Here is an 11,971-nt window from a genome sequence, read left to right on the forward strand (position 1 = left end):
CTAACAAATGCCAGCAATAAGAAATGTTCAGGGCTTCAGGCTTACAATCCAAACTAAAACACAGGAGGAAAAGGAAAACGTATTGAGAGGGAGGAGGAAAACAGAAAGCTGAGACACGATTTCTTAGGTACAGAGTTCTTGTAACAACCAGCTGGAATGAAAATGTTTCAAGAAGAGGAGCTAATAAGAGGAGTTTTTCGGCAGAATGGACAGAGAGGTCTGCAGTCCAATCTCTGTCTGTCTGTTTCCTAAAGGCTGATGAAATGGCTGGTGATGACCATTGAGCTTGGTGAAGCTGGTCTTTAAGCAGAGTAGATGGAAGAGACACTCCTGATGGGATAGCAGCTAATAACAGTTGAGGGAGAAGCCAGATTATTTTGGATTATTGGTTTGTCTGTCATCAGTAGGAGCTAATAACACGAAAGAGTTTTCTTAGTGTTCTTATCTACTATATATTTTGGTAAATTGTTCATTATGCATTTGCACGCCTCTTAAAACATCGCAACCAATTTTTGCATGGTGGTTCCTGAGATCAAGGAGCAGGTGGTTTTGTTTGTTTTTTTGTTTTTTGTTAAAGGACAGTTTAATTGAACAAAATAAAATAAAAAAAGGAAAAGGAAAGGTATGCTATATAGTTATGAAAGTTAATAATTGCAAGGAGCAAGTTGTCATCTATGTTTGGATACCGTTTTGAATCAAGATGGTGGAATCAGCCTTTCAAAACTGCACTGATAATAACCAAATCTTGTATTTTGCAGAGCAAGGAGCGGGATTTTTTGTCCGTATTTATATACAATTAGATGTAATTTTCAATAAAGATGGCAGACTAAACCTCTCAAAACTGAAATTGTTTCTTAGATTCTTAGAATTCCCAAGCAACACCTGGTATGTGACTGCTAATGTAAAATAAAATAAATCCTGAAATACAATCCCTGGAATTTCTCGCCTGCATGTAACAGAGAGAAGGAATCCAGAGCATGCATTTAGTGTGCACAAATGCACACTAAATGCATTTGTGTTCATGCATTTAGTTCACAATAAATCTCTCCATTGATGTATATACAGTGCATTTGTACCTACAATTTTAACTATAGTCAGTCATGAGCAGAGTAAAATTTATTTCACAAAATGCCTGAAATAATTATTTATTGCTTCAAATCATTGCCTAAGTTTGGAAGTAGTGTGCTCTATGGGACTGGAAGACTGAATGAGCATTACAAAGCATGAACACGTCTGACTTTTGCAGCTGAGAGCTGCCCCATTTAAAAGGTCTCATCAATCTTACTGCATGGAACTGCATTAGAAGACACTGACATTCAACTCAGAAGATTCCAGGAGATTAAATGAGGAAAAGCATTGATGGAATTTGAGGCATGTGAACACATGGAGAGCGGAGTCTTAAACTGGGACTACTCAACTGGTAAATCCAATGAAAGGTACAGAGGGTTTCTTTGGAGGCTGTATTGCCTTCACTGCATAACTCCAAATATCTACAACTGGCAAGTTCTTATTTTACATAAGCCCCCAGACCTGAATCACAAATGGAATCTACGGTATTTTCAATCTCAGGGGTTGTTGTTTTTAGGCAACACAATAAGCTGGCCAATTAAAAAACAAACCCCAGCTTCTTTGGATAGGCCATTCCATTCATATTGTTGCATGTCACCCCAATCTCTGAGCAGTGTGAGATTCCTGGGGTTCCAGGCACTTACCCAGGGTTTGTATTTCCTTTTGGAAATGAGGCACAGCGGAGACTGTGGTGTCTTTAGGATACATGGTTTATTTATACATATATACAACCTGAGTCTACGATGGAGGGATTCACAGCATTAATACCCTCAAAGTGTATTGTTTCTCCCATATCCACAGCGGTGATCTGGCATGGCTCTTTCTCTCTGCTTGCTGTTTTGCTGCTAGGTCATATCACTGCAAACACAACTCTAAACTCTTGCTTTGTCCTTCTAACAAACTGTGAGCTGGGGGAGGTGCCCCACCCATTTACCATCTCACACAGAGGACCTTTCCTTTGCTTCCCTTTATGGCCCATCACTCAGGCTATCACATCAACACAGGAAGCTAGCCTGACTTAAATTTTAACACTTGCAGGATCCAAGGGTTAGAAGGATCTTACATACTGCCTACTTCCTCTCACCAACAAACTCACACAAATACATTTGTTTATGAGAAATTAATTCCTTAGTTCCTACTATCAACGACAATTTTGATATGATGCAAAATAAAAGCTAGGCCTGGCAAATGATTGAAGGAATTAGCAGAAGCAAATAACATTTCTCACAGCACTTGTGAATGAAGGCAATGGGATTGCAATGTTTATTTAAGACATTTATACCTCATCTTTCAGTTTGCCAGGATAGCTTCTAATAGCACAAGACACAGTATTAGGACATCCATTTTTTAAACACGCAAAACAGAATGCAACTAGGGGATTTAAAATCACATTAAATGCTTGACACAACATTTCAGTCACCTGTGAATCTACGTATTTAGCTCTATCTCTGTTTTAGCCCAATACAAAGAGTAGGCTTCTCATTTGTTTGTATATATAATAGTTTTGACATCTACAGCTTCTGACAGCTCTGCAGCAATATGACAGGATGTATCTGTCAACTTCTGTGTTCTACGAGAATTATGTATATTTAACATAGCAACCACCATATTGCGTATGTCACTCTGCTCCATACATTGGTAACCACATGATTAGACTACAGTGGTACCTCGGCTTGAGTACACATTCTGTTCCGGTGTGCCGTTCGCACCCCGAAAAGTACTCAACCCGAGCGGCGTTTTAGTGCATGCACGAAGTGCCGATAGAGCGCTTCTGCGCATGCGTGCAGAACGCTTCTGCGCATGCGCGCGCGGCAGAACCCGGAAGTGTTTACTCCGTCCACTGAGTACTTAACCCAAAAGTACGAAACCCGCAGCGAACGCATCCCGAGGTATGACTGTACTGTAAGGCACTGCATGAGGGGCTAGTCTTGTTTGATTCAGCTAGTGCCAAGTTCAGATCAGCTGCTAGGGTGCTTAATGGAACACCCACTTTTACACATATTACAGTAGTGTTGAAAGATCTACATTGGTTATCAAGACAAGAAATGAACAAAGTACAAAATGAGCCACTTGCCCCTTTGGTATTACATGTCATAGTATCAGAGCTGGAAGGGTCATCTTGTCCACCCACCACAATGTCATGCAACACAGCGCTATCTCCAGTTACCGGTACTTTTTGACATGTTGTGCTTTCCTTTGTGTGTGTGTGTGTATGTGTGTTGTGTGTATACTAAAGCACGTATGCAAACCAAACAGAAAAATAAGGAAAGGTTAAAAAAAAATATGTTTGGGATTTCTATGTCAGATGCAGTAATGATTTGCTCCAGTTTGGCTTTTCTGTGAGATTGTACATTAGATGCAGGACATACACAAGACATTTTGCTGCCTGAGGCAAAAGAGAACCCACCCACCCCTGCTCCTCATTCCAAGCACAAAAAATGACTTGAATAGGAACAGATATTATTTCAACACTGTCCTTCAGGACACCTGAAAGCAGGGGTGGCTTGCACCCTCTCCCCGTTGCTGGACTCTTGTTCTTAATCTAGTTATTTTTCTTCAGAGATCTTAACATGTGGACAAAACTCACTCCTAAAAACTCAGTACCTAAAATGTACTGTGCCTCTTCTGTCCCCTCTCCCAATGTTTTTTTTTCTTGTGTCACAGTATGAGGGGAGCAAGTCAGGTTAGGGAAAAGACTGTGGCACACTAACTCTGTCCTCCAATAGAGAGGAATTTTGCCCTCCACTATCTGAGGCAGATGCCTCCCTCTGTCCCATGGTAGGACCTACATGATTCCTGCAGGATTATATAGGATAAAGCAACACTACTGTTTTTCAAATGCTGAATGGAACCAACCAGTTATAGACCTGCTTCCAGCTGGTTGTGGAAAAGCAGTGCATCGGTAGTTCTAAAGGGCTCTAGTGTGGCTTACTGCTTTCAGGGCACCTCTGAGCATATAGGAAGTGCACTTCACTAAATAATCACAGTTGAATAATTACAGTTAGAAAGCAAAGTTTATAACTCGAATAATCTTGATCTCTAAATAATTTTCAGTGCAGACACTTGTTTTAGAATCACGAATTCATACCCTCCAACATTTCTCCAATGAAAATAGGGACATTCCTAAGGAAAAGTAGGGATCAAATCAGAAACCGGGACGGCTTATCAAAATCAGGGACGCCCCTGGAAAATAAGGACACTTGGAGGGTCTGCGAACTGCACTTGAAAGATGCAACTACATTATCACACCGTCGTTTAATCTGCTCCCCCAAGACTACGATTCCCAGGGGTCAGCGCGGTCTCAAGTTGTACGTATAGCTTGCCATCGGAAACGTCCAGATGGGACGTTTACCTGCTGAGAAATTACAGTACGCCGAAAACCAAGCCGTGGAATAGGTCCCTCACGGCTTCCGTTAAAGCATCTACTGATGCAACCGCAAACAAAGGTTGCTCCAATAGGCAGCTGGTGACCCGCCTCCTCAGCATTTGATTCGACGGGATCCCAGCGACGCCGCACCCCCTTCACTCGGATTGGACGAGGTGTTATCGCTCTGTTCCCTTTGCCACGCGACGCCGCGTCCGCTCTTTTTTTCCTCCCACCCGAAGGGCCACGTGGGCGCTATCAGGTTTGTGCTCTGGGGAGAAGGTTGATCCCAAGCAAAGGCAGGGGATGGGGCGAGGGCTGTGGGTAACGCAGAACGGATCAAACCGAGACTTGGAGCGGGTGGAAGGAGGGGAAAGAGGCTTGGCGAGACAAAGGGGGGAAGTGGTAGGCGAAGTGGAGCCCGAAGGAAGGAAAGAATTGGGTGAACTGAGTTGTGGCGGCAAGTGAAGGGCGAGTGATATAGAATAGAAATCGCCTGGCATTTTTGTATATCTGATATACGTGAGTCCCACCTGGTCTGGCCAGTTTCCTAAATCAGCGCAGGATCTGAAGACAGTTGGGTCGCTGGCAGGGAAACTTCTAATTTGTCGCTTTCTTATTCACCCCCAAGAATCCATTAGGTCACCTCCTGGCAACTGACACCATGAGTGTGGGATTCATCGGCGCGGGGCAGCTTGCCTTCTCCCTGGCTAGGGGTTTCACGGCAGCAGGTAGGCAGGCCCCAGTGCTTCCTGAAACAAGATACAACGTGAAATAAACAGTCAAAACTGCTGTCTCAATTGGATTCTTGGTATCAAAGTTACTTATTTATATAACTTTATAGTTCTGATTTAAAAAAATGGAAACTATGTTAAATATGCATATTTCTCCTCCTGTCATCCATAGCTGCCAAGTTATCCCTTTTTTACAGGGATTTTCCCTTATGCTGAATAGGCTTCCTCGCGAGAAAAGCGAAAACTTGGCAGCTATGGTCACGGCACAAGCCTTATCTGGAGTGAGGTGTTGTGTTCAAGAGAAGTGTCTGGCCTGGGTGTGGGGGTGTGCTTTTATGTATTATTTGCTTTATTTATTAACTCTCTATAACACCCATTATCCAATGATCACAAAGTGGTTTACAATATAAAAACACAAAATAATAGTATAGTAACAAACAACAACAATACCCCCCCTCCACAGTTTAAAAGGCCATGGATTTGTTAATTAAACAAAGTCCTGGGAGATGAGGAATGTTTTTGCTTCACACCTGAAGGTATGTAATGAAGGTAGCAGGTGAGCCTCCCTGGGGAGAGCAGTCAGCAAGCAGGGAGCTACCGCAGAAAAGACCCATTCTCGTGTTGCTGCCTTTTGGATCTCTCATGAAAGAGGCACCTGAAGAAGAGCCTCAGATGATGATCACTAGGTTCTGGGTCAGTTCATATAGGGAGAGGTTGCCATTGAGGTATTGCAGTCCTGAGCTGTTTAAGGCTTTATAGGCCAAAACAAGCATGTTGAATTGGGCCTGAAAACTAATTGGCAACCAGTGCAGTCGGGCCAGCACTGGCATTATGTGCTCAGACCTTCTTGTTTTTGTTAGTATACTGCAAAAGGCAGGTACACACCCAACTTTAATCTTACGCTTTATTTTTGGGATGGTAAGTTAATGAAATTCTGCCCATAATGGTGTTCCTGATAATTATCAGCCTCTCTGGAATAACCTGTTCTGCAGTAAAGGATGTGCATTGTTTAAAAAGTGCTAGCTGCTTAGAAACAAGAGTAGGTGATGTGTACTGTCAGTTTTCCTTGCATTTACTCCATTCATTTTAAATGTTCATGTTGCAGCAACCATTGCCTGCAATCAAAACCTACAGTGGGGATTCTCAAAGGCCTCCAAAGGATTAACATGGAGAAGAAAAATTCTGCCTCCTTTTGCCAAGTGTCATTAGGAATGAAGTAATAAGACTGGTTACCAAAAAAAAGGCCAACTGTGCAAAAGTAGGCTTAAGTGTGGTGATTCTATGTGCAAATTATCTAGGCATTTGCCTGTTGGTATGCCACCCTCTAGATATATGTATCCATTCTTTAGGTGGGGGGGGGGGTATAAGACCCCACAACTAACGGTTGCATAACGTGAAGGGTAATGCTCTTCATGCTAACAATCTAATGGAAGGGATATGCTGAAGAGGGAGAAAATGCTCAATAGCTGTTGGCAGAAGGCTGTGTTAAAGCTAAAATTGACCATTTTCTTTCTTTCTAGGAGTTTTGGCTGCTCACAAGATAACAGCAAGTTCGCCAGACACTGATCTCCCAACTGTATCAGGGTTGAGGGTAAGTGTCAGGAACTAAAAAATCTGATATTTCTTAACCGCCACCCTGTCCTTTGTGCATGTGGCCACTTTAGCACTTTAGCACTTTAAGCTGCTATGCCCATGCATTTAATAGTATTGGTGTGATTTGCTCTGATTGTCACACAGCAGCCAAAATTCTGCCAGATAATTTTTTTGCTGACTGCAGATTCTGAACTCTTCACATAGAGAACATTGCAGCTCTTGGTCTTGATGCAGTTAGGCATAAGTAACTGAGGCCATGTCCATTTATCCAGGCATGGCTGCAGTAGGTGAACCAGATGAAGCTGATAAAATGTACTGGGCACTAATGTTTCCTGAGTATTTAAGAATAAAACAAAGTCCAGGAGCATCTCCTAATTGTGTACCTGATCTTCTATGGGGAGTGCAACCCCATCTAGGAGAGTCTATTTAGGACACTCCGTCCATATTGGCAGAAAAACCCAAGCAGTAGTGCAGTTTAGTCTCTGCCTCCCACATTCACTGCCTGTTTGATATGTAAAGGACAAAGTCCTGTGACCTTGATGGTGACTGACAGAATGTGTGCTTAGTTCACCCCATTTCTGAAATGTTCAGTAAACTAGATTCTGCCCAATTCTAGCCTGACTCCACATGTCTAAATACTGTTGTTATTCTTGTTGCGCTTCACCTGTTCCAACTCCTATATTCCAGAAAATGGGTGTGAATTTCACCCTAAGCAACAAAGAGACAGTTAAAAACAGTGACGTCCTGTTTCTGGCAGTGAAACCTCCCATAATTCCATTCATCCTGGATGAGATTGGCTCAGATATAGAGGATCGGCACATTGTGGTCTCATGCGCTGCTGGGGTCACGATCAGCTCTATTGAAAAGGTAAGAGACTCACAGCATTTCCTTTCTGGCAAGTCTTTTCAGGTGAGGCTGAGTGTAGGAACAGGGCAGCCTCTGGACTCTTTTCTGAAGACCAGACTAGAAACTGATGGCCACAATCCTGTGACTTGCTCCAGTCAACTAAAAGGCAGGGGTGAGGATCTACCTGTGCTTTACTTTCTTACTTTCTGCTAAAGCACTTTCCTGCTAGCCTGAGTCACTCCTTAGTAGTGAGCTTAGCTGAATTATTATTTAGTCATGATTTAAAAAGCAAAGCTTAACTGCCCTTTATTGAAGAATTCCGGGATGGTGTACAAAAATGTGAATAAACCTATTCCATACGCCGTAGGTGTTACTAAACTAAGTTACGCTCAGAGTAGACCCACAGAAATTAATCAAGGCAAGTTTAAAAGTCCATATCAGTGGATCTACTCTGAGCAGTGGGAGGGGGGAGGGCAAGGGGACCATTTGGTCTGCGACCTCAAGCTGAAAGGGGGATTCAGATTTAGACACCTGCTAATTTTTTTGGTGTCCGTTAAGTTTTGCAGCTTGTTTTTATGTTCATTGGATCAAATTATGACACAATCTCTAAGTTTATAACTGCAAATTTAAGCAAATGGGAGATGTGATTTGGTAAAAGACATGCAACTTTTTTGTTAACTGATACAGATTTTGTCATATGCTTAACATCAGCACTGAGATTGCATGAAAGTGAGTTTTTAAAAATCTTTCACTCTTTTTTTTTCTTTTGCTGCCTTATTTTGTTATCACGTGTCATCATTTAAGCAAATGGGAGATGTGATTTGGTAAAAGACATGCAACTTTTTTTGTTAACTGATACAGATTTTGTCATATGATCACGTGTCATCATTTTTCCTGTGGCTGCGTTTATTATGGCTGAGGGGCTTCAAAAGCTGGAAGTGTTCCAGGCCTCCCCAGGCTTCTTGGAGAGCCTGACTCTGTTTATGACTGCCATTGCTTGTATCCCCATATGAATACAATAATAAAAACCACCAATGAATATAAAGCAAACCACAGAATAAAGAAGCAGACTAAAACACCTCCATTGTACTATTGGCTGCAGAGGCTTCTTTCCCAGACAAACTCAATTGCAGAGTACTTCGTTGCCACATCACAGACACAGGATGGTTTCAGTGATGTATAGAACCCTGAAAATGGTTATCTCTGCCCTTTGCTAGAAGAGCTCATTTTGAATGCAAGCTGTATGTTAAATATGCTCACTTGTCTCTCCTATTTCTCTTTTATCTCAAGAAACTTTCTGCCTTCTGCCCCACCCCGAAAGTGATCAGGTGCATGACCAACACACCTGTGATTGTAAGAGAAGGAGCTACTGTCTACGCTACAGGGACCCATGCTGACATAGAGGATGGAAAGCTCTTGGAACAACTGATGGCTAGTGTGGGCTTCTGCACTGAAGTGGAAGAAGACTTGATAGATGCTGTCACTGGACTCAGTGGCAGTGGACCTGCTTATGTAAGCACCATCTCTTCCCTGTATGAAGCAAAAAAGAACTTATTAGGCAAGGAGGAATTTTAAGTGCAGAAATGCTGCTTGTGGTATCCTTACATTTTCACAGAAGGCAGATCAGCCTGCAGTACTTTTTTTTAATTTGGTATGCGGATGGCACTGTGGTTTACGCCACGGAGCCTCTTGGGCTTGCAAATCATAAGGTAGGCAGTTCGAATCCGCGTGATGGGGTGAGCTCTCATTGCTCTGTCTCAGCTCCTGCCAAGATAGCAGTTCGAAAGCATACAAGCGTGAGTAGATAAATAGGTACTACTGCGGTGGGAAGGTAAATGTTTCCATATGCTCTGGCTTCCGTCATGATGTCCTGTTGTGCCAGAAGCGGCCACGTGAACCGGAAAAGCTGTCTCCAGATGAATGCCAGCTCCCTTGGCCTGAAAGCGGAGATGAGTGCCACACCCCATGGTCGATTTCAACTGGACTTAACTGTCCAGGGGTCCTTTACCTTTTTTTAATCAGGCATTTATAGCAGCATGTTGAATCTCTAGAACATCGTCTGAGCCATGGACTTTTCAGTTGCTTAATGGATTTGAAGATAAACCAAGACCAAGAATCAGTTAACATTTGGGAGTGCCTGGTGGATAAATAGTCTCAGTAGTCACAGGCACAGTTTGGATGGGAGCTGTCTCCAAAATAAACTTGTTTATGCAAGTGTGATAATTCAGGAATATGAGGTTTGCTTTCCTTAAGAGTGTCTATCCTGGCTTCTTCCTTTTTTCTGGCAGAGGAAAGATGGCACTTAAGAAACAATCTGTGTTTGTGGGTGGGCAACCTTTTGGCCACTTTGGGGGCCACACTACGATGGTAGGTGGGTGGTCATGGACCAGATCAGATGCTCCCACACACTCATCCTCACACACATGCTCAGTTTACATGAGGACGCTGTCCTTCCCTGTGGCTTCCTCCTTGTAGAATTTGTACTCCCTCTGCCAATCCTATCAGCTGCTGAAGGAGCACAGTTGTTGTATTAGGGCAGCATAGGGTAGGATATCCCTGCACACCTTTCTTCCCAAGCAAATCATATTCCACAGGCAGTGGGGAATTTGGCAGTGGAGGGGCACCTTGAGCACCCAAGGCAGGCAGCACTCCAGGCCTCTGAGGGTTGCATGCAGCCTGTGGATTGTCCACCTGTAAGCTAGATGGTAAAGTCTGTCTCTTCGCCCTGCCCCCCTGGTTGCATTTCATGTCTTTATTTTCTTGTGGTAACTTCTGTCCTCCTAGGCATTCACAGCCCTGGATGCCCTGGCAGATGGAGGTGTGAAGATGGGCCTTCCTCGCAGGCTAGCCGTCCGGCTGGGAGCTCAAGCTTTGCTGGTCAGTATTTCACTTTGTTTGCTGCTTCTTCAAACTATGTCCACTCTGCCTTTTCAATATTTGGTTGAAAACATTTCCCAGCGCTTCTATTCCATTTACCTCAAAAAGCAGTATTTATGAAAGCACCCTGCACCACATTGCTTTTTTCTCTTCCTATTGCAATTCAAGAAGGGAACAGAGGCACTGTGGGAAAGGTCCGGCGTATGTCTGTGATAGTGTTGGCTTCAGTCCTGTGCAATGCAGGTCAGGCTTCTTTGCAATCTTTTGAGCATCTTCCAGTTTTGAGGAAGCAGGCAGGTGTTGCAATTCTTCTGGTTTGTATACTTGTGAATAGTTTTTGAAATCGCCTTGAGTATTTCCATAGTGCTGCCATTTCTGATGAGCTTTTCGATTCATCTTCTCAATGCTTCAGGGAGCTGCCAAGATGCTGTTGGATTCAGAGCAGCACCCTGGGCAGCTGAAGGACAATGTTTGCTCCCCTGGGGGTGCTACCATCTACGCCCTGCACTTCTTGGAGAGCGGTGGCTTCCGTTCACTCCTCATCAATGCTGTGGAGGCATCCTGCATCAGGACAAGGTATATGCAGGCATGGAGTCTTAAGAGCTGCCCTGCCTTAGCTGAGCCTCCTGAGCAGCTCACAAGCTTTCCCCTCTTTCCCCAACAGGGAATTACAATGCTTGGCTGACCAGGAGACGGTCTCCCCGGCCGCTGTTAAGAAGACCTTAATGGATAAAGTGAAACTGGAGTCTTCCTCTGCCAACAAGGTCAGCTTATTCAGCAAAAAGAATCCTGGCAGCAAGAAGCAATGAGGAGGCCTGGGCCTTGCCTAGCCAACATTTTCCTTTTCCCTTTCAGGGGAATCAGTAGCTTAAGCCAATTTTTTTGTGGTGGGGCCTAGCCTGGTTTCACGGCTGCAGGAGAACGGGGTTTTAGCTTCCAGATGTGATTAATTAAAGGGTAGCAGGGACCAGCATTTCTGGGGGCTGAGCAGGAGGCACTGTCACCAGCACTTTCCACTGGGTGGGTGACTGGGTGTACTTCTGACCTTGAGGGATTTCGCTCCTGTAGTTGTGATTACAGTGTTTTGTTATTTACATCCTCCTCTCTTCCTCCGGGGCACACCCTTCCTATTAATCCTTTCATCAACTTCATGAACAGTGCTATTTTTCTAGAAAAAGAGGTTCCGTTACTCACCATGAACACCTTCCTCATTCTCTTAGAATGGTGTTATAAGGGGCAGGGTAAGAGGAATTTGCCCCCATGCATTACGAGACTACCAATGTACAGAGAGGGGACAGTTTAGCCAGAGAGAAGCCATTTTCTTGACTTCATGGTTCAAAAGTCAAGAGAAGCCTATTCTGCCGTATCAAGGTAAATTAATCCCCTGCTGACCCAGACAGTTCCTCCAGACCTCTTGGAAAACACACGCACCCTTTTACATAAGCCATCGCTAAATCCTGTCTCACACCCACATGGAAACTTGCATAAT

At 43.7% G+C, this 11,971-nt stretch overlaps 2 protein-coding genes across 2 annotated transcripts in view; one reads left to right on the forward strand and one right to left on the reverse strand.

Moving 5' to 3' along the window:
- The window catches only part of ASPSCR1 (ASPSCR1 tether for SLC2A4, UBX domain containing), a 118,973-nt gene extending 113,868 nt beyond the window's left edge, over positions 1-5,105 (reverse strand). Inside the window, exon 1 of the mRNA XM_035104278.2 lies at positions 4,966-5,105. The gene's annotated coding sequence lies outside the window, so the exon portion shown is untranslated. The remainder of the gene's footprint in view (positions 1-4,965) is intronic.
- PYCR1 (pyrroline-5-carboxylate reductase 1) lies at positions 5,070-11,701 on the forward strand. The gene is made up of 7 exons (XM_035104283.2): positions 5,070-5,163; positions 6,687-6,757; positions 7,447-7,626; positions 8,896-9,117; positions 10,390-10,482; positions 10,895-11,058; positions 11,147-11,701. Exons 1-7 carry the CDS (start codon positions 5,097-5,099, stop codon positions 11,289-11,291), a joined length of 942 nt encoding a protein of 313 aa, XP_034960174.1. The 5' UTR covers positions 5,070-5,096; the 3' UTR covers positions 11,292-11,701.
- Positions 11,702-11,971: the final 270 nt, after the last annotated feature.

This window comes from Zootoca vivipara, chromosome 2 (assembly GCF_963506605.1).
Source record: "Zootoca vivipara chromosome 2, rZooViv1.1, whole genome shotgun sequence".
NCBI classification, from domain to species: domain Eukaryota; kingdom Metazoa; phylum Chordata; class Lepidosauria; order Squamata; family Lacertidae; genus Zootoca; species Zootoca vivipara.

Coding starts and splice junctions, on each gene's coding strand:
- PYCR1 (XM_035104283.2), top strand. CDS start 5,097: ATGAGTGTGGGATTCATCGGCGCGGGGCAGCTTGCCTTCTCCCTGGCT. Junction 5,164..6,686: donor TAGGGGTTTCACGGCAGCAG/GTAGGCAGGCCC, acceptor CTTTCTTTCTAG/GAGTTTTGGCTGCTCACAAG. Junction 10,483..10,894: donor TGGGAGCTCAAGCTTTGCTG/GTCAGTATTTCA, acceptor TCAATGCTTCAG/GGAGCTGCCAAGATGCTGTT.